Source organism: Heterodontus francisci, chromosome 29 (assembly GCF_036365525.1).
Source record: "Heterodontus francisci isolate sHetFra1 chromosome 29, sHetFra1.hap1, whole genome shotgun sequence".
NCBI classification, from domain to species: domain Eukaryota; kingdom Metazoa; phylum Chordata; class Chondrichthyes; order Heterodontiformes; family Heterodontidae; genus Heterodontus; species Heterodontus francisci.
In genome coordinates this window covers 4777730-4799219 of record NC_090399.1, presented here as the reverse complement: position 1 = coordinate 4799219, position 21490 = coordinate 4777730, and the positions used below count along the sequence as shown (strand labels likewise).

At 45.7% G+C, this 21490-nt stretch overlaps 2 protein-coding genes across 2 annotated transcripts in view; one reads left to right on the top strand and one right to left on the bottom strand.

The window, feature by feature from the left end:
• LOC137345657 (uncharacterized) overlaps nucleotides 1–21490 on the top strand; it is a 52006-nt gene that overhangs the window by 15515 nt on the left and 15001 nt on the right. The window contains exons 7-17 of the mRNA XM_068008901.1: nucleotides 712–787; nucleotides 873–1077; nucleotides 6974–6996; nucleotides 8451–8615; nucleotides 10124–10217; nucleotides 12962–13071; nucleotides 13977–14118; nucleotides 15965–16113; nucleotides 16215–16365; nucleotides 19103–19163; nucleotides 19836–19918. Coding sequence (XP_067865002.1) covers nucleotides 712–787; nucleotides 873–1077; nucleotides 6974–6996; nucleotides 8451–8615; nucleotides 10124–10217; nucleotides 12962–13071; nucleotides 13977–14118; nucleotides 15965–16113; nucleotides 16215–16365; nucleotides 19103–19163; nucleotides 19836–19918 — 1259 coding nt within the window. The remainder of the gene's footprint in view (nucleotides 1–711; nucleotides 788–872; nucleotides 1078–6973; nucleotides 6997–8450; nucleotides 8616–10123; nucleotides 10218–12961; nucleotides 13072–13976; nucleotides 14119–15964; nucleotides 16114–16214; nucleotides 16366–19102; nucleotides 19164–19835; nucleotides 19919–21490) is intronic.
• LOC137346080 (zinc-binding protein A33-like) lies at nucleotides 7169–20527 on the bottom strand. Its single transcript, XM_068009376.1, has 6 exons — nucleotides 19829–20527; nucleotides 19643–19738; nucleotides 19316–19549; nucleotides 13245–13267; nucleotides 13030–13145; nucleotides 7169–8379 (listed from the first exon to the last, which is right to left on the bottom strand). The coding sequence occupies exons 1-6, from the start codon at nucleotides 20237–20239 to the stop codon at nucleotides 7829–7831; spliced, it is 1431 nt and encodes a 476-aa protein (XP_067865477.1). The 5' UTR covers nucleotides 20240–20527; the 3' UTR covers nucleotides 7169–7828.

Below are 21490 nucleotides of genomic sequence, written 5' to 3'. Positions count from 1 at the left end.
AAGTAAAAGGGGAACCAGATAGAAGTGAAATCAGAAGGGAACAAGTTGGATTATCAGTAACTTGGTAAAACCCGGGGGGCGGAAATGAACAGAACATTCCAGCGTCTGGAGTATTTAAAATAGAGAGTGGACAAGGTTAACACCTGTGCAGAGAGAAGACAGGTTAACTTACACCGTGCATCGGAACTGGGAACTGAAAGATCAGCAAGGACCTAGTGTAGGGCTGGAGAAAGAAGGAGGGGGAGTGAAGAAACAAATAGAAGCTGAATTGTGGAGAGGAACTGAGTGGGTAGAATGAGCTGTGAACTGCAGGAACCCGGTGACCTTCCTGCCTGTAATGTTGCTCCACAGGCGGAAGGTGGCGCTACATGGCCGTGTTTGAGATGAATCAGTGAAACACCTCTGCTGACAAGCGCTGTTATTAAACTAGACAATAGAAGCAGCACTTTCTTCAAAAGGCAATTCACTGCTTCATTAAACACCACAAACACAAAGAAAATGTCTTGTTTGTTTTATTTTCACCTTGCTCCAGGCTCTCGATCCTTTCAACGTCCAGCTTGAGCGCAACGGCCACATTTCAAAGAGCTCCCGCCTGGTGGAAACCGAGTGACCGTCACCTGCACACAGCCCCGCGGTCTTGATCTTTGGGGCAGCGATCCGGAAGCGGGTGAGCCAGCAGAGTCTGCCCTGATTGCCTGCCCTTCTTCCGAGGTTATTTTTGTGCCCGGGTGACCCTGGAGAGGAAGCATGCGGTCTCTGTCCGTTCGCTCGAGGCCTTCCGCTATTGGTGGGCACCACAGGGGCTGGAGTGCACAACACATGCAGAAAATCATACTTCTATTTGAGTTTTGGTTTATTCTTTTCTGTTTTAGTGAAGTTACTTTCTTTAAAAAGCACATAGAAGGGGGCCTGGTGAATAAAAGCCCCCGTACTAAATTAAAAGGGGCCCGCTGTATAAAGGCCAGGAAAAAGCGTTCGATTAAAAAAGAAGTCAAGAAAGAAGGAAAAAAGGGAAAAAATAGTTACCTGAAAATGGCAGAAATGTTTACACTGGCACTCCAGCCATCACCGCGTTGGGTAATGTCCTGAGATGGGTAGCAGAAATGCCCGCCTGTTTCAGATGGGATTTTTTTTATTATTATTATTCTTTCATGGGTTTTGAGCATCGGTAGCAAGGCCTCTATGTGTTGCCCATTCCTAATTGTCCTTGAGAAGAGTATACAACACGGAAGGAGGTCATTCGGCCCTTCGTGCCTGTGCTGGCTCTTTGAAAGGGCTGACCAACGGGCCCCATTTTCCCCTTGCCTTTTCCCCATAGCCCTGAAATATTTTTGACCTTTTGAAAGTGATTACTGAAACTTCTTACACCACCCTTTCAGCCAGTGCATTCCAGATACTAACTTGTTGTGTAAAACACCCTCCTCAATTCACCTCCGTTTCTTTTGCCAGTTCCTTAAATCTGGAAGCTCTGGTTGTCTCTCCCTGTGCCTCTGGAAATAGTTACTCCTCTTCAAACGTTTAGCGATTTTCAATTTCTCTATTAAATCTCTCTTTAACCTTTCCTGCTTTGAGGAGAACCTTAGCTTCTCTAATCTCCGCACATAACTGAAATCCCTGGTATGCAATTATCTTCCCAGAGCATAACTCCCCACTGGGGCCTAACCAGTGGTTTAGAAACATTTCAACTAGCTTCCTTGCTTTTGTCCTCTATGATTTGGTTTGTAAAGCTAAGGTTACTCTACATTGTTTAGCAGCTATCTCAACTTGTCCTACCACCTTCAAAGATTTGTATACCTATTCAGTGATTTATAAAGGCTTTCCGTACCTTCCTACCTTTTTTACTAGATGGTTCTGTTCACACAGCCAAGTATTCTTTTCAGTAGATATCTCAACCTCTCCTGCCACCTTCAGGGATTTGTGTGTTACTGCACCCCGTTAAATTGGTATCATCTAGTTTATGTTGCTGCTCCTCATTCTGCCGAACAAAACGCACCACTTCGCCACTTCTCTATGTTAAGTTGCATCTGACATGTGTCTGCCCATTTCACCAGTTTGTCCTGCTGAAGTCAGAAACTATCCCCCACACTGATCACTGCATTTCAGAACTTTCTGCATTTTAAAAAATTCTTTCATGGGATGTGGGAGCACTGGCTAGGCCAGCATTTGTTGCCCATCCCTAATTTTCCCTTTAACTGAGTGACTTGCTGAGCTACATCAGAGGGGAAGTTAATAGTCAACCATGTTGCTGTGGGTCTGGAGTCATGTGTAGACCATATCAGGACAGCAGATTAACCTTCCCTAAAGGACATTAATGAACCAGATGGGTTTTTACAACAATCCACGGGAGTTTCATGGTCACCGTTCCTGAGACTAGGATGTACTGATTAACTGAATTTAAACTCCACCAGCTGCCGTGGTGGGATTTGAACCCGTGTTCCCATGGCATTAGCCTGGGCCTCTGGGTTATCAGTTCAGTGACATTACCACTACACTACCGTCTCCCCTTGTTATTTGCAACCTTTGAAATTATACCCTTTCGACCCAAGTCAAATGGAGTTAAGATGCCGATCAACCAACATCTAATTTAATGGCAAGAGTGACTTAAGGGGAAGAATGTTTCTGTGTCAGCTAGAAAGTGACTGCCTGCAGGTAATGAGCTCTGTTTAACAAGTCGAACGCATTGTCAACAATGATTCACGCAATGCTAGGTCACCAGAAAGCGGTTCCATAGTTTCCCCCACCACCGCCCCTCGGCTGATCCTTCTCTCCCCCTGAACCCTGGTACGCTGAGGCCCATCTCTGTCAATCTATTTCAGACAGTGTATGTCAGCAGCTATCCAGCCTGGAACCTCCCTGGTCTGTGTATCTCAGTAAACACACCAAGCAGTGCTCGGCAATTCTGACACCACCTTCTGATTTAGACACAGACACTGCAGACAGATGAAGCAAATACTTTTATTTTTATGTGCAGGGTGTTAGGGTATCTGGGAGTCCTCCAGTATATTCACTCTTGTTACTCATCGACAGGATTGCAGTTGCCTGCAACGAATGTGGTCTAACCATCAGCCTCAAGAAAACGAACATCATGGGACAGGACGTCAGAAATATTCCATCCATCAATATCGGCGACCATGCTCTGGAAGTGGTTCAAGAGTTCACCTACCTAGGCTCAACTATCACCAGTAACCCGTCTCTCGATGCAGAAATTAACAAGCGCATGGGAAAGGCTTCCACTGCTATGTCCAGACTGGCCAAGAGAGTGTGGGAAAATGGCGCACTGACACGGAACACAAAAGTCCGAGTGTATCAGGTCTGTGTCCTCAGTACCTTGCTCTATGGCAGTGAGGTCTGGAGAACATATGTCAGCCAAGAGTGGCGTCTCAATTCATTCCATCTTCGCTGCCTCCGGAGAATCTTTGGCATTAGGCGCGAGGACCATATCTCCAATGCAGAAGTCCTCGAGGCGGCCAACATCCCCAGCATATACACACTACTGAGTCAGCGGCGCTTGAGATGTCTTGGCCATGTGAGCCGCATGGAAGATGGCAGGATCCCCAAGGACACATTGTACAGTGAGCTCGTCATTGGTGGCAGGAGCAGCAGCGAAAGCTTGCATTCAAAGACAAATGCAGGACAGGAACAGTTCTGATGTCAGGGTAAAGAATTTGGATTTAATGGTGTAAGTGTCAGGAGACAGCTCTCCTGGTATTCAAACTAAAGCAATTTCTGGTATAAAAACTGTTAAAATGTGCAGTAAAGGACTGGAAAATGAGCATGCATTTAGTGCAAATCATCCCAATAATATAACGGTGGGGAACCTTAACCATGGGTTAAAGACGATCTGTATGTGGGATCTTCTATTCTTTGTGTAGGCAGCTGTCATCTATTGTAAGGTGTGTATTTGTTTAAATTAGACTGGTAGTGAGATGAATCTGCTGATAGCTGGGGTGTGGGTCAGAAATGATGGGATTAGCAATGTCAGGAGTGATGCTTTGTGAGGACTATCTCAGTCACACATTGTCACGGACTTGTCTGACGGTGTCTAGCAGAAGGCCTGCCATGAGGCAATAATGGTTCGGATAAATCCAGGAGAAAGAAATACTTGAAATTGCCTTTCATGAGTTGCTGAACATTTTATGGCTAATTCTCGTACTCTTCCAGTCGAGCTTTGTTTAATCTGTTTGTGCACTGCCATCAGCCTGCTGTGTGTTAACATGTGTGGCTTTTGTCTATTTCAGTATCATGCTTTAGAGGAGCAGAGATGCAGCCCATTGTCCAAATAACTGAGCAGCAGTATAAAGCTACATATTGACGCGTTTGTTTTATTTTCTGCTGCGACGCATTTCATATTTACGTTATTCGTGAATAAGACTGTCAATGGAAAATAGGGCCCACCCAGTGGGCAACCTTAACCATGGGTTAAAGACCATCTGTATGTGGGGAGCGTGGAGACGTGCAACAGGCATTCTCAGCACTGATATAGAGATCTTTTCCTGTTTTCTTAAGCCATTAAATCGTCAATAAGGGTGTATATCTTCAGAATACCAGACGAGAGAGCAATCGATCCATCCAATCAATTCATTAGTAAGATACACTGATCTCAATCATTGAGCCTGTCACATGATGGCTTAAAATTGAGGAAACATAATACAAAAGGATTTTCACAGCTGATTTAGCAAATCACTGTCAAGTGATCACACAGAGGAAACTTTCAACGTGAAATGAGAGAAAGGAATAAGAAACTGACGAAGGGTGTGAAACACGAGGCAAGTTGGAAATATTTGGGAGAATAAACGAAGTAAATCAAAAAATAATGGTTCATTGATGTCAGGAATGAGTTCTTTTCCATCTATAGATTTTAGAAGGAAGGAGAGACAGTTAGAGAAAGATAAAAGATATGTCGATGTAGAATTTATCCAACAGCGGATATCAATGGGATGGAAGAGTTTGACTGATACATTGTCAACATAAGGAAGGATTGTGGTATCGAGAGCTCGATAACGTGGAGTTTGTCCACCGCCTGTCATTTACCACCGTGAGGCGCCAGACAATTTAAATCAGGGCCCTCATTTACATGCGGCTGGTAAAGTGCTGGCACCAAGTCAACACTTTTAGACATTGTACATAAGCTGGGAGATTGGCCAGAGCTGAACGAGACTCAGAGCCTAGTGCGTAATCGACTGTGGTCGCCTCACAGGGTCCAGCAGCGATCTGGGATTGCTTTGTTGGATCTGTTCTTCAAAACCCCATCAAAAGCATAAAAGAAATATGACCCGTTTTCTGAGCTGCCTGTAGCAGCTGATTTGTCTGCTTAACCGCACTCACACTCCACTCATTTGGACCTCAAAATTGCAATCAGACTCCGATGTTCGTCACAGGACCCCTGTTTGCAATTTTCGTGGCATCGCCTGAGAAACAAGTTTCCGCTGCCCATCTCAGGACCCTACCCACGGTGGCTAAACTTTAGTTCAATTTCCAGGCAACTATCACCACATTTGCGCCAGATAGAAGATCTTACAATTGGCCTGATGAGCGCGTTGTTAACGGTCTGGAGTCTAAAGCAAGGAGTAGATTTTATAAAAAACATGCTCAGTTTATAATTCTGGCTTGTAGTTAAGCACCGAATCGCCTTTTTAATCTTCAGCTTCTGTAGTATATTAATAACTGATAACTTAATAACTGATTCATCTCAAACACGGCCATGTAGCGCCACCTTCCGCCTGTGGAGCAACATTACAGGCAGGAAGGTCACCGGGTTCCTGCAGTTCACAGCTCATTCTACCCACTCAGTTCCTCTCGACAATTCAGCTTCTATTTGTTTCTTCCCTCCCCCTCCTTCTTTCTCCAGCCCTACACTAGGTCCTTGCTTATCTTTCAGTTCCCAGTTCCGAAACAGGGTTTAGACTCGGAATGTTAATCTGTCTTCTCTCTTCACATTATGACGGACCTTTGTGTTTCCAGGATTTGTCTGCCAGATTTCCAACTTGTTTATCATTTTATTGCTCCGGTTGTGTGCATGATTATTAATTTCATGTTTATCGGCCACTAGTTCACCAACAATAACAATTCTGTTCAAAACGAGCATGCAAGCATTTTTAGTGGGGAAATTAACTTAACAGGGGCTGCTTTACACAGTTGAAACCGGCCTCAGAATTTATCCCAGATTACCTTTTCATCAAGCGATATGAGTGTGAGGAAAATCGTGGGCTATTGACCTCGATTTTTGTAACCCAGATCACAGGCTAATGGGAAGATTCTTGGTAGTGTAGATGAACAGAGAGATCTTGGTGTCCAGGTGCATAAATCCCTGAAGGTTGCTATCCAGGTTAATAGGGCTGTTAAGAAGGCATATGGTGTGTTAGCTTTTATTAGTAGGCGGATCGAGTTTCGGAGCCACGAGGTCATGCTGCAGCTGTACAAAACTCTGGTGAGACCGCACCTGGAGTATTGCGTGCAGTTCTGGTCACCGCATGATAGGAAGGATGTGGAAGCTATGGAAAGGGTGCAGAGGAGATTTACTAGGATGTTGTCTGGTATGGAGGGAAGGTCTTACGAGGAAAGGCTGAGGGACTTGAGGTTGTTTTCGTTGGCGAGAAGGAGGAGGAGAGGTGACTTAATAGAGACATATTAGATAATCAGAGGGTTAGATAGCGTGGATAGTGAGAGTCTTTTTCCTCGGATGGTGACGGCAAACACGAGGGGACATAGCTTTAAGTTGAGGGGTGATAGATATAGGACAGATGTCAGAGGTAGTTTCTTTACTCAGAGAGCAGTAGGGGCGTGGAACGCCCTGCCTGCAGCAGTAGTAGACTCGCCAACTTTAAGGGCATTTAAGTGGTCATTGGATAGACATATGGATGAAAATGGAATAGTGTAGGTCAGATGGTTTCACAGGTCGGCGCAACATCGAGGGCCGAAGGGCCTGCACTGCGCTGTAATGTTCTAAAAAAAAACATGCAAATTCACGCAACAGATGCCTCAGCAACGAGAAGCTCTGTAAAGATCACTACCTGACACAACCCCACGACGACTTCTCGTTATTTCCTTGACCTTAAATAGTCCTTCCCGCTCTCTGCGGATCCACCTACCACCGACCTCTCCTCCTCGGCATCCCCTTCACCACTCACCCTAACTACCTTTGGCTTTTCCAGTAAATATGAAGATGATTGAAGTCTCGCACTGAAATGTTTTGCCACTTCTCACACATTCTTTATAGAGGAAACTGCCCTCATCTTTATTCTGATTATAGAATACTCGTAGCGTTTACTTGCATTTCTTGTATTAGAGATGTCTAACCAGGGTAGTTCACTGAAGTTTCATGCCCCCAAGGGATCAGCTTCATTTACTTCCCAGTATCATTGACAGTTCGGGCCACACTCTCAGCTTCATTTTCCACTTTTTATTCTAAATACTCCAGACGCTGGAATGTTCTGTTCATTTCCATCCCCTGGGATTTTCCATATTTCTGATACTCTCACCTGTTCCATTCCGATTTCATTTCATCTGGTTCCCCTTTTTACTTTTCACTCTCCTCGGGTATTATTTAATTTACCGGGTCTCGGATGGTTTCCTTTGTCATGTCCTTCCCACTGGTGTTCTATCTCACCCTAGTTCCTCTCCCCTGTCCCTCTTTACCTTTAACTTCCCAGCTGGAGTCTGTGTTTCTCTTGCTGTATTTCTGCCTGGGGTTTAACTCTCCTCTGTCTCTGCGCCCCGATGATTCTCGATGTTCTTGAGGTTTTTATTTAATTTTACTGTAGTTTCTTGAACACCAATTCGCGAGTTACCAGGAGACAGGGAAGCGGTGTGAAATTATGGCACAGGCTTGTTAGTGACCTTTCACCGCGCAGATTGTCAGCGGTGCTGAGTTTTGCCCGTCCTCATTCAGTCCCGGATCAAAGATGGGAAAGATTCTCTCAGTGAAAGTGTGGGTGAAAGTGTGGAGATGGGACATGTTGTCCGCATTGTAAAATGACACCTGTCCGCCCTCATAGTCCAGGTAAACCCCGATCTTCCGGGGATTCACACTCGGGGTGAGGGGGGTGTCAGTGGGGGAGTTGGTAGCAAAATAGCCTCTTGTGGAATCCAGCCACACAGCCCAATATCCGGTTTCAGGTTTCGGGTCGAACATCGATTTCCTGTCGGCAGACTCTCGGACCACTCCCAAGTTCCACTCAGTCTTGTTCTCCACCTCCACCTCCCAGTAATGTCTCCCTGATGTGAATCCCTCCGATCCCAGAACGCAGAACCAGAAATCAAACCTCTCCGGGGTGTCAGGGAGCGGCTGCCGTTTGTCTCCGAGTCTCACACTGGTCCGCTCCTCAGACAGGATGAGCTGGGGATGCGCTGTGTTCAAATCCAGAGTCAGAGAGACTGGAGCTGGGGGAAAGTTAAAATAACACAGTCAGTGATTTAGTTTCTGGCTGTGATTTATTCACTTTGATTTTTAGATTTCCCCCTCGGGCTTTGGGCTATATTAATGGAAGCTGCCGGAGAGTTTGTGTCCAGAGGGTCGATTTAGTGCGCTCTCCATTCAGATTCAGCGCTGCAGGACAACTGCTGCCTGTAGGTAAAGACCCGAGAACTACTGGATACAGCGAGGAGAGGCGGTCGATGTAGTGGGGTAGGGAGAGGCAGCGGTGGGGAAGAAAATGGAATTGAGAAAAGCGGTGGGGCTACACGGTGGACCAGGAGAGAGTTTAGGGAGGAGAGACAGCGGGTGAGGAGAGAGACACAGGGCAGGGGTGGAGGGGGAGAGAATGGGGTGGGAGGGAGATCTAGCAAGGATGGAGAAGGGAGAGATAGCTTCTACAATCACCATACAATTGAATCCCCTTATCCCTGATCTCTACCGGGTAAATCTCCTCTGCACCCTCTCCAAGACGTTGACGACCTCCCGGAAGTGTGGTGCCATAATTGTCGTCAATGTTCCAGCCCTGTGCCCTTGGGCACTAGACACTGCACCGTGAAATGTTGGACCGTTTTGAACTTGTAGGAAGGGCACAACGAGCTCCACTTTCTAGCTCATGGTTCCCTAACCCAGGAAGGGCTCTGCAGACAGTCGGTGCCGTTTGCCAGACCCATGGCTGTATTTTACGGGGGGTCAGGAAACCAATTGTTTCCCGTCAAGACTGCCGGCCCTGTAAAGGATAGCCGCACGCCCCCATGAGCCGTGGCCACTGCTGGGACTGCACCAGAATGTCAGGACGCCATGGAAGGACGTCGCCCTCTCATCCAGGTAAATAGGGGTTGTGTGCGCCGGTAGTAGTCAGCCAGTCACCGGCGAGGGGGTGGGGTTGGTGAGGGCAGGCAGTGCTATTGAAGCGGGGCGGCCATTGCCTCTAGGGGGCTAAAGACTGCCTCAACAGGAGACCCCCCACCCCAAACCCCCACCCCCTCAAAGATCCCACAGGAAGGCAGCCAGGGATGACCCGGCAGTCTCCCCACAAGGCGGAGGGCCCACCCACTGCTGGTAAAATGCCGGCAGCGGTGAGAAGTGGCCCCAACTTCGCCGCTTAACTGGAAAACTGGCATGGCGCCAGGAAGACAACCACCGCCCATCTTCACCCACCATTTTAGCAACCCCCCCCCCCCCCCCCCCCCGCCACCTGGGGCCTCCCAGCCCGTCCCCAGAGGGCTAGTAAAATCCAGCCCCACTAATCAGCATGTCGCGGTGGGGAGAGGGTGAAAGTGCTAGAATCAGGAGATAAGAGGGAAAAGAAGGGAAAAGGGTTAAAAAAAAGAGCAGAGAAACTAAATTTAAAAGTAACTCAGGAGAGGAATGTGAAGGTCAAGCCTGTCTCCGCAGAAGAGAGGAAAAGAGCAAAAGAGAAAGAATTCATGGGGAAAAGTAAGAAAGTGGAAGCAAGAGGATAAAAAAAAGTTGAGGAAAATGTTACAGTCACATCATAAGCTGAACAGCCTAATCTGGAACAGAAGCAAAACTGTAACAACTGGATAATACTCAAACTCAGCGATTACAACACCCACAGAGAAGGCATCCATTTTCTGCTTGAACCTACACAAGATACAGCACAGGACAGATGATTCATCCTGAAGCAATACCACATCACATGTTGTTAAATTGGGCAAATAGGATTTTCGCCAATTATTCCCTCTCCAGAGCCTCCACCCTGCTTCAACCAGGGAACTCCTGCATGACTCAGAATTCTAGTCCCACCTCTAGTCTGAACTCGTCGCCACTGGCGCACTCTCAGGTAGAAAATGCATGATTGAATTATTACATCTATTAATTCACCTATTGACACACAACTCGAGAAAACCTTGCTAATCTTCCTCCTCCCTTAAATGTCAGCCACTTTCAAATATTCTCCATTTATCGCCATTTTATGGAAGGACAATCAAGGGCGATGCACCTGAAATGTTTTTCCCAGAAAGCAGATATGACATCCAATCTGCCAAACCTACAGATAGCGGTATCCCTAATCCCAAAGTTTGCTCCCCTCTGACTGTACTCGAGCCAATATCCCAAACCCTCTAAGATTGGTCACAATCACGTTAATACATAAGAAAGGTAAGAACACCTCAACGTGTTCATCAAACAAACTCCTCAATGCTAACTATAAGTTACTAATCAGGATCTTCACCTCCAGAAAATGGACTTTGGCGACACTGCCAGGAAGTGGATTCAGTCTTGCGGTTGCACCCACAGCACATAATGTGCTCTAGTTATCTCGGCCATTCTTGCCAATCCTCCTGCATTAACAGTCAGACTAAACTTCGTTTCCATGTTTGGTCAGACTTTAATAACTGATTTGGGTCACGAACATAATCATCGTATACAGGGTGGAGATGCAGCTACAGGAGGGTGCACTCTAGAGGAGGAAAGGCTCACAGGGCTTTGTTCTCTCGCCAAAATCTGCAAATTATTGAAAGAAGCTGGAGAAAGATTCACCTGATGCTACCTGTATTATGGTGATGAGAGAGGTTGCAGATGGGATGCCAATCAGGAGAACGTTTGAATCCTCGAGTCTGGAATTGAAGAAGCACCAATGGGAGTTTTGGCATCAGATGGTCTAAGTTAGTGCTGAAGAGAGGTAATGTACCAGAGGTTGAAGTGGGCAGTCTCTTTCATTGTCAGGATATGGGGCCAGACGTACATCTTGATTTTTTAAATTCATTCTTGGGATGTGGGCGTCGCTGGCCAGGCCAGCATTTATTTTATTTTTTATTTTATTTATTTATTTTATTTAGAGATACAGCACTGAAACAGGCCCTTCGGCCCACCGAGTCTGTGCCGACCAACAACCACCCATTTATACTAACCCTACACTAATCCCATATTCTTTACCACATCCCCACCATTCTCCTACCACCTACCTCCACGAGGGGCAATTTACAACGGCCAATTTACCTATCAACCTACAAGTCATTTGGAGGTGGGAGGAAACCGGAGCACCCGGCGGAAACCCACGCAGACACAGGGAGAACTTGCAAACTCCGCACAGGCAGGACCCAGAATCGAACCCGGGTCGCTGGAGCTGTGAGGCTGTGGTGCAAACCACCAGCATTTATTGCTCATCCCTAATTGCCCTTGAGAAGGTGGCAGTGAGCTGCCAACTGAGTGGCTTGCTAGGCCATTTCAGAGGGCATGTAAGAGTCAACCACATTGCTGTGGGTCTGGAGTCACATGTAGGCCAGACCAGGTAAGGACTGCAGATTTCCTTCACTAAAGGGGCGGCACAGTGGCGCAGTGGTTAGCACCACAGCCTCATAGCTCCAGCGACCCGGGTTCAATTCTGTGCGGAGTTTGCAAGCTCTCCGGTTTCCTCCCACAGCCAAAGACCTGCAAGCTGATAGGTAAATTGGCCATTATAAATTGTCCCTAGTATAGGTAGGTGGTAGGGGAATTGAGGAAAGGTGGGGATGGGGTAGGTATATGGGATTAATGTAGGATTAGTATGAATGGGTGGTTGATGGATCAATCCAAAACCATGGTCATGGAATGAATGGATTTAGTGGCAAAGATGCAGGGTTATGGCAGGTTCCACAATCCATTACAACACTGATTACACTTCAAATACTTCAAAGTTTGTAACTCGCTTTCGGACGTCCTGAGCTGGTGAAAGGTGTTGTATAAATGGAAGGTCTTTCTGTTTCTTCAGCTGTAATAATTTCTCTGTGGTTATGGGGTACATGAAATGACCTTAATGTTGTTGGTCTTTCATTTGCTTTCCGCCCCCTCTCGCCTCTGAATTTTCCTGCACCCCTCTCCGCCCTTCTTTAAACGGCCTATGCTCACCTGCTTCCACAGAGGGCTTGGCGGATTTCCTGTCTCCTTGCCCGCTCTGAATACGTGGGCAACTCACCAGCAATATTGTACTGATGCCCAACGCCGAGAATGGATTGAGCCTCTGACCAGTTTCGTGCGGTGAGCAGTGAGCTCACTGGCTACTGCCTGCCCGGTCAGCGGGGCCACTCAATAGTTTAAATTCGTTCACTCTAAACTGCCCATTTATCCTCTATTTTTCTAAATATGGGGCTATCCCTACTTTGTGGTAGTCTCAATGACTGTGTTAAACCTATGCTTGTTCATCCTCGCTACTCTTTTGAATGTTGAATACTTCAGTCAGGTCACCCCCAAGCCCTCCCTTACCCATTGCAAAGACACTCAGTTTCTGCAGCCTCTCCTCTTGATAATCCCAGCTATTAGATTAGTTCCCATTTAACACATGCTATCCAGTGCTTGCATGTTTTCCTGAAAATATGTTTTTCGAAATGTTGCCCAGAACTCTAGACAGAACCAGACCTGTCTGCTAGACAAATTCGGCATCACATCCTGAGATTCGTGTTCCATTGTTCTGGTTATGCAGATCCCTTTACTGCTTTGACACACTGATGGCTTCAACCACTTACCCAGAGGTATTCACAGAAAGCAAAATATGAGAATGGAGAGCACCGCAGGGATTAATGACTAACAATGTGTTAATTTAATCTGTAGTCTGGTACTACATTTAGGCCCTTCTCATCTGGATTTATAAATCAGGAAAATGAGTTCAAGAGTTTTACCGGGGTTAATGGTGTCAATCATTTCTCTCCACGCCGTGTACTGTAATGGGCCGTTGAACCTCCCGTTAGACAGGGTGCCATCTGCTACCGACAGTAATTGACCATCCTCACTAATCCTGTAAAGGTTAAACAGTTGATTTTGTAAATTGACCATAAACACGTTTCTGAGCTATTTCACAAAACTGTGGCGAGTTTCAGTAAAGAGCGTGTCCTACCTGTTTCTGCGGCAAGCTTTCTCCTGAAATAAATAAAACACAAATCTGAGTAGACAGAGAATGGTTGTCTGTATCCAGACAGCAGAAATTACACCCTCATTGCGACAGGCTGCTGATGACGCGAATTTCACTGCTGCTGACACATATGTAAAGAAATACAGAAATGCTCTTTTTGTTATACATTAATTATCTAGATTTGGGAATACGGGGTTTAATTGAAATGTTTGCATCTGGCCCAACACTTGAAATTGTAGTAAATAGTGAGGAGAATAGTGGAAGTCTTCCGGAGGACACAGGCATACTGGTGAAATGGGCAGTTGCTATTAACCGCAGAGAAATGTCAAGTGATATATTTTGGAAGGAAAATGTAGAGAGGAAACAAAAGGGAAGAAGAGTGCAGGGACAGAGACACTTGGCGGGATTCTATAGACAAATATTTGAAGGCAGCAGGACACGTGAATGAATCTGATACAAAAGCAAATGTGCCCTTGGCTTGGTAAATACAGTGATAGACTACAAAAGAAAGCAAGTTATGCTAAACCTTTAAAACTCACAGATTGCGCCTTAGCTGGAGTTTAGGAACATAGGAACAGAAGTGCAGGAGTAGGCCGTTCAGCCCGACGATCCTGGTCCACCATTCACTTGGATCATGGCTGATCATCTACCTCAACGCCACTTTCCCACGCTATTCCCATATCCCTTGATGTAATTAGTATCCAATACTGTGTCCAGTTCTGGGCACCTCAATGGAGGAAAGAGATCCAGGATTGGAGAGGATGCAGAAGAGATTGACCAGAATGTTAGAAGAGATGAGGGACTTCAGTTATGTGGAGAGATGAGAAAACCTACAATTATTCTCCATAGAGCAGAGAAGGTTAGGGGAGATTTTATGGAGGAGTTCAAAATCATGAGGGGGTTTTATACAGCAAATAAAGACAAACTATTTCCACTGGCAGAAGGTTCCTAACCAGAGGGAAAATATTTACGATAATTGGGTGACAACTAGAAGGGTGAGTTTTTATTTTACCAATGATAGATGATAGTTTAATGGGACAAACTGGTATGAACTCACTGAAAGGTGATGGAAGCAGATTCAGCAGTAGCATTCAAAAGGCAACCAGATATGTATTCGAAAAGTAAAATGAAATGTAAGTATCTTTGGGGAAAGAGCAGGGGAAGTGGGGCTTTCCAAACATCAATTATAAGCAAAATGGGATAAATTAGGGCCCAAACACAAAGACACAGATTTAACATAATGGGAAAAAACAGACGAGATAATTCCTTGAATAAATTTTATGATCTAGAATGCATTTACTGAATAGATGGAAGAGGCACATTTAATTGTAATTTTCTAAAGGGAACAGGATAAATACTTGTAAAGGAAAAAAATGGAGGACTATGGGGAAAGAGTAAGGGAAGATGTGGTGTAGTGGTAATATCACAGAACTCGTAATCCAGAGCTCCAGCCTAATACCCTGCTGACATGGGGTCAAATTCCACCAGAGCAGCTGATGGAATTTAAATTCATTAATTAATAAATTCAATTAATTAATCTTTAAAAATCTGGCACTGAAAGTTTATCCCATTAAACTATCATCTATTGTCGTAGTTCACTAATGTCCTTTCGGGAAGGAAATTTGCCTTCCTTACCTGGTCTGGCCTACATGTGACTCTAGACCCACAGTAATGTGGTTGACTCTTAACTGCCCTCTGAAATGGCCTAGCAAGCCACTCAATTGTCAAGGGCAATTAGGGATGGGCAACAAATGCTGGCGTTGACAGCGACGCCCACGTCCCATTAAAGAATAATAAAACAAGTGGGACTAATTGGAAAGCTGTATCAAAGTTCCAGGACAGGGAAGATAGGCTTCCTTCAGTGCTGTAGGATTTTGAGATTGTACGCAGCTGAAAACTATGATTTCTGTGAGATGTTTGAATTCAATATCAGCCCCACTCATAGACACAGTGACTGTCACATCTACTGTACCTGGCACACCTAGAGACTCACCATGTAACTGTAATTGGATTACAATTTGAGTTCAAGCAGAATATCAAACGCTTTGGGAACACAGATATACAGGCAAACTAAGTGTCAAGATCATAGCAATTCATTCCTGGGAGTTGTTGAACGTGTTGTTGTTTTAGTTTAGTTTAGAGATACAGCACTGAAACAGGCCCTTCGGCCCACCGAGTCTGTGCCGACCATCAACCACCCATTTATACTAATCCTACACTAATTCCATATTCCTACCACATGTCCCTATATTTCCCTACCACCTACCTATACTAGGGGCAATTGCTAATGGCAATTTACCTATCAACCTGCAAGTCTTTGGCATGTGGGAGGAAACCGGAGTACCCGGAGGAAACCCATGCAGACACAGGGAGAACTTGCAAACTCCACACAGGCAGTATTGAACCCGGGTCGCTGGAGCTGTGAGGCTGCAGTGCTAACCACTGTTGTATCAGAGATCCATATCTATCATTCCTGCAGCTTTGTGTTTCAACCCCTTCAATCATATTTCTGTACCCGGCACACCGCTGAAAAGGTCTCTATCAAACTCAAACATGATACCATATGTAGTGATGACTTTGTTAAATTATCCCTCCTAATTCGTCTCGAACTACTGATATCACCATCCTTCTCCAATGTCTATACTCTGTTGTCAAGGTGGGTAGCATTGCCCTACCTGATTTCATTCCTATCTAACCAATCGTAGTCGGAGAATATCGTCCCGCTTCACTTTTGGCCCCCTTTCTACTTCTCATCTGCATTCTTCACCTCAGCAACATCATTTGAGATCACAAGACCAGATTCCACTGATGACATCCAGCTCTACCTCGCCACCATCTCTCTCGACACCACCAGGCTTTTTCCAACATCCTCGACCAGATGAACAGAGGTTTCTTTCTACTTTGGCCTCCGTTCACTGCTGCTGAAACCCTTGCCTGTGCGCTTGTTTCCTCCAGACCCAACCATAAAAATGCTCTCTTGACCAGCTTTGTATCTTCCAACCTCCATAACCTTGAGTTCATGCAAAGCTCTGCTGCTTGTGTCCCAACTTGCACCAAGTCCATTTCATCGAGCACCTCTGTGCTCATTGACCTACATTCACTTTCGGTTGGGCAACGTGTCAAATTTACAATTATAGAGTCATAGAGTCACAGAGTCGTACTGCATAGAAACAGGTCCTTCGGCCCACCGCGTCCATGCCGACCATAATGCCTATCTATACTAATCCCACCTGCCTGCATTAATTCCATATCCCTCTATGCCTTGCTCATTCAAGTACCTATCCAGATGCCTTTTAAATGTTGCTACTGTTCCTGCCTCCACCACCTCCTCAGGCAGCTCATTCCAGATACCCACTATTCTTTGCGTGAATAATTTACCCCTTTGATCTCCTTTAAACCTCCTCCCTCTCACCTTCAATCTACGCCCTCGAGTTTTAGTCACCCCTACCATGGGAAACAGACTCTGGCTATCTACCCTAGCTATGCCTCTCATAATTTTATATACCTCTATCATGTCCCCTCTCAGCCTCCTTCACTCCAGGGAAAACAGACTCAGCCTATCCAATCTTTCTTTATAACTCAAGCCCTCCAAACCAGGCAACATTCTTGTGAATTTTTTCTGCACCCTCTCCAGCTTAATCACATCTTTCCTGTAGTGTGGCGACCAGAACTGCACACATTACTCCAAATGTGGCCTAAACAACGTTATGTACAACTGTAACATAATGTCCCAACTCTTGTACTCAATGCCTCGGCCGATGAAGGCAAGCATGCCAAGCGCCTTCTTCACCACCCTGTCTACCTGTGTTACCACTTTCAGGGAACTATGTACTTGCACCCCAAGGTCTCACTGCTCAACAACACTCCCCAGGTCCCTGCCATTCACTGTATATGTCATGCCCTGGTTTAATTTCCCAAAATGCATCACTTCACACTTGTCTGCATTAAATTCCATTTGCCAATCCCTTGCCCACTTTCCCAGTTGATCTATATCCTGTTGTAACCTTAGACAACCTGCTTCACTGTCCACTATACCACCAATTTTGGTGTCATCTGCAAACTTACTAATCATGCCCCCTACATTTACATCCAAGTCATTAATATATATGACAAACAACAGAGGGCCCAGCATCAATCCCTGTGGCACACCACTAGTCACCGGCCTCCAATCTGAAAAACAGTCCTCCACTACCACCCTCTGTCTCCTATCACCAAGCCAATTTTGTATCTAATTGGCTAGCTCACCCTGGATCCCATGTGTTCGAACCTTCCGGACCAGCCTACCCTGCGGGACCCTGTCAAAGGCCTTGTTAAAGTCCATGTAGACAACGTCCATTGCCCTGCCCTCTTCAATCCTCTTGGTCACCTCCTCGAAAAACTCAATCAAATTCGTGAGACATGATTTCCCACGCACAAAGCCATGCTGACTGTCCCTAATCAGACCATGCCTTTCCAAATGTATGTAAATCCTGTCTCTCAGAATCCCTTCCAATAACTTTCCCACCACTGATGTAAGGCTCACCGGCCTGTAGTTCCCTGGCTTATCCCTGCTGCCCTTCTTAAATAAAGGCCCAACATTAGCTCCTCCACTCTTCCGGTACCTCACCCGTGGCTAACGATGAATCAAAAATCTCTGCCAGGGCCCCAGCAATCACCTCCCTTGCTTCCCATAGCATCCTAGGATACACCTGGTCAGGCCCTGGGGATTTATCCACCTTAATGCGCTTCAAAACCTCCAACACCTCCTCCTTTGTAATGTTGATATGCTCCAGGAAATCGCTGTTCCCTCCCTTGAACTCAGTAGCTTCCATAACCTTCTCCATGGTAAATACAGATGAGAAGTATTCATTTAAGACCTCACCCATTTCCTGTGGCTCCACACATTGATTACCACACTGATCCTTAAGGGGACCTCCTGCCTCCCTAGCTACCTTGCTTTCAAAACACTCTATTGCTTCTCCCTTCTTTAACTCTGTAACCTTCTCAGCTCTACAGCTCTCCTATATTTCTACACACCTACACTTTTGGTCTCTTGTGATTCCTCAACTTTGGTCGCTCCACCATTGGCATCTGTACCTTCAGCTGCCTAGACCTTAAGCACTGCAATAGTGTCCCAAAACTCAATCACTCTCTCTTCCCAGTTAAATATAGGGAAGAGCAAAGCCAGTGTCTTCGGTCTCTGCCACAAATTTCGGTCTCTTGACATTATTTCTCCCCTTGGCAACTCTCTGAGGCTTGAAACCTTGGTGTCATATTTGACCCTGAGTTGAGCTTTCAACCAGCCTGCACTGCACTGTCAACAGGACGCCTCCGCAATATTGCCGACTCTTCCCCTGCCTCAGCACTTCTGCTACGGAAACCCTCATCGATTACCTCCAGACTTGATTATTCTAATGTAGTCCTAGATGGCCGACCACCTTCTACCCTCCGTAAACTTATCATCCAAACCTCTGTTGTCCTAACTCACACCAAATCCCATTCACCTATCCGCCCGCCCAGCACCCTCTACCGCCCGCCCCCCGCCCAACCACTCCCCCCACCCCCCCCCCCCCCCCACCCCATGCACGGTGACCTATATTGGCTGTCAGTTAATCTTTTCATCCTAGCTTTCAAATCCCTCTATGGCCTGGCCCCTCCCCATCTCTGTAATCTCCTCCAGCCCTAAAAGAAACCCCAAAATACCTGTGGCCGTCTAAATCCGGCCTCTTAAGCTTCCCAAAAATCGCTTCAGCATTGGTACACCTGCCCAGTCCCTATGCTCTGTAATTCCTTCCCAAAACTTCTGGTCACCTGCCCTAATATGTGGCTCTGTCAACCCCTTAGAACGTTTTATTATGTTAAAGGCGCTTTCCAAATACAATTTGTTGTTGAGGCTGTGGGATTTGGAGCATGGTGTGGAAGCCGGTTAGTTGGGAGAAAATAGCGGAACCTCCCGGGAATGCACAGAACAATCGGTTGAATTCCATTTCAAATGTTCCAGCGAATGCTGCGTTTTATTTCAAAGCTGTCATCGGTTATTTTACGACTGTGTGAAGTTTATCTAAACTGAGCCTCACCTTCAGAAATATCAGCTCGTCTCTTTGCTCTATCTGTTTCTGCAACTTTGTGAGATTCTCCTCAATAGAATTTAAATTCTCCTGAATATCTCGAAGATTTTTCTCCATTGTTTTTAGAATCCTCTCCTCTTCTTCCCTGAGATCTCTGAGTAAACTCTGCTCTTTCTCAGTGAGAATCTGGTGCATTTTAGTGAACTCGGATGTGATGTGGGTCTGCAGACTGCTCGACTGTTCCTACAGAATGAAATGTGAAACAGAATTAATGCCCCGCGATAAAGGGAACAAAACTAACCGAGATCCCAGAAAATCAGCACAGGGAGACCTTACCCTAACTTCAGAAATCAGCCGTTTCTGCTTCAGTTCCGTTTCTAGAACCTCCGATTTCTTCCCTGTGAGAGAATCTAAGGAAGATTTCAGCCGATCCTGGGATTGGGAGAGAAAATCACAGAATCAAAATGTTAGACCATGAAAATGTGATAAAAATACCAGTTTCTAAAATGTTTTCCCTTTTACCTTGTAGGTTTGAACCGCTTCTTTAACGGGCAGGAAGCGGTGGTGTCTGTGTTCCCGCGAATCTCTACAAATCACACAGATCAATTTCTTGTCAGTTTCACAAAACAGCTTCAGTTCTTCCTGATGTTCCTCACAGTGAAATTTACTTTCCTTCTCTTCCGGATTCAGCTTTAATTTTCGAGCTTTCTCGGCCAGTCTCGCTAAAGCCCGATTTACCCTGAAGTTTCTTTCCGGAAATTCCTCACGACATTCCGGGCAGGAGTTTATCTCCTTCTTTTCCCAACACTGGGTGATACAGGAGCGACAGAAGTTGTGTCCACAGTCCAGTATTACCGGATCGGTGAAGAAATCAAGACAAATGGGACAAATTGCCTCCTCGATCAAACTCTCAGCCTTCAGTCTGGAGGCCATGTTCACACTCAGCACTTCCTGATTCAAACCGGTTTTCGTTAGGATGTTACTGCGCTTCCGAACACCCTCAGATCCGCGATTTTTTGATGAAGTTTACTGGACTATTCAGAGAATTATAATTGGATGCCAGTCTATGACCCGTAGACCTTTGCAAAGCAGGACAAAATCTAGAGCAGTATAAAGGACAAACAAGATTAGAGGGCGGAGGGGAATAATTGAATCCTGCGGGGGATGGGGAAATCCCATGGAATGTTGACAGTGGGTGGAGGAAAAGGGAGAGAAAAAGGAGGCGGAGATGGGCGGGGTCGAGATTCCATTGCACTTTGCTACAGACTGAACTCGCTGCCGACTGCAAACCCTCTAGTGAAACACAGTGTAAGATACAGATCTATAAACTGAACTGTGCTAATGATTACCGCCGCTCACCCTGAAACACAAAGAACCACAGATGTCAAGGAGTGATTTTGGACGGCAGCTGCAGAGGAGATGTTTAATGGGATTAGGCCTATGATGTTCGACCTTATCTGCCAGAAAGGAAGGGAAGCTTTGCAGAATCTCAGGACATCCCAAAGTGCTTTAAAGCCCACAAGGTACTTTAGAAGTATAGGCACTGTAGCGATGTAGGGAAACTGATCAGCCAATCTGTGCACAGCAACCTCGCATAAAAAGCAACGAAATAAATGACCGGAGCAGCTGCTTCTGGTTTTTGATGAGAGGAGTTAACTTTACCCAGGATGCATGGGAGGGGGTGGGGGAGCATGGATAATTCTGCTACCGATATGCAATGGTGTGACTTATTAACGTCTGCCCGAGAACTGACTGGCCCTCAGTTTAATGTCTCATGCGAAACGCTGTACCTCGAACAGTGCAGCACTCCCTCAGCATTATACTTTTCAAGGATTCAGGAAAGGGGAATGTCAAAAGAAGCACTGGAAATTTCAAGGCTGCAGAGAACAGCAGCTTTATGGGTAAAAAGAAACAAAATGGGTCAGGAAGAGACAGCGAGAGAAACAAAAGTAATAAGGCCTTAGCGACTAAGGTGAAGGCATGGAAAATTTGAAAGAAGTCCAAGCTAAAGGCACTATATCTGAATGCAAGAATCATTCACGACAATTTAGATGAATTAACAGCACAGATAGAAATGAATAGGTTTGATCTAATAGTTATTATGAAGACTCAGCTGCGAAGTGACCAGGGTTGGGAAATATTCCAGGATATTTAACCTTTAGAACCGATAGCCTAAGTGGAAAA

What these genes read in the sequence shown, in the direction of transcription:
- LOC137346080 (XM_068009376.1), bottom strand. Translation starts at nt 20,239, where the DNA reads ATGGCCTCCAGACTGAAGGCTGAGAGTTTGATCGAGGAGGCAATTTGT. An exon ending in AAGCGGTTCAAACCTACAAG is followed by an intron (nt 19,739 to 19,828) that starts GTAAAAGGGAAA and finishes TCCCAATCCCAG; the next exon opens with GATCGGCTGAAATCTTCCTT. An exon ending in AAAGCTTGCCGCAGAAACAG is followed by an intron (nt 13,146 to 13,244) that starts GTAGGACACGCT and finishes TAACCTTTACAG; the next exon opens with GATTAGTGAGGATGGTCAAT.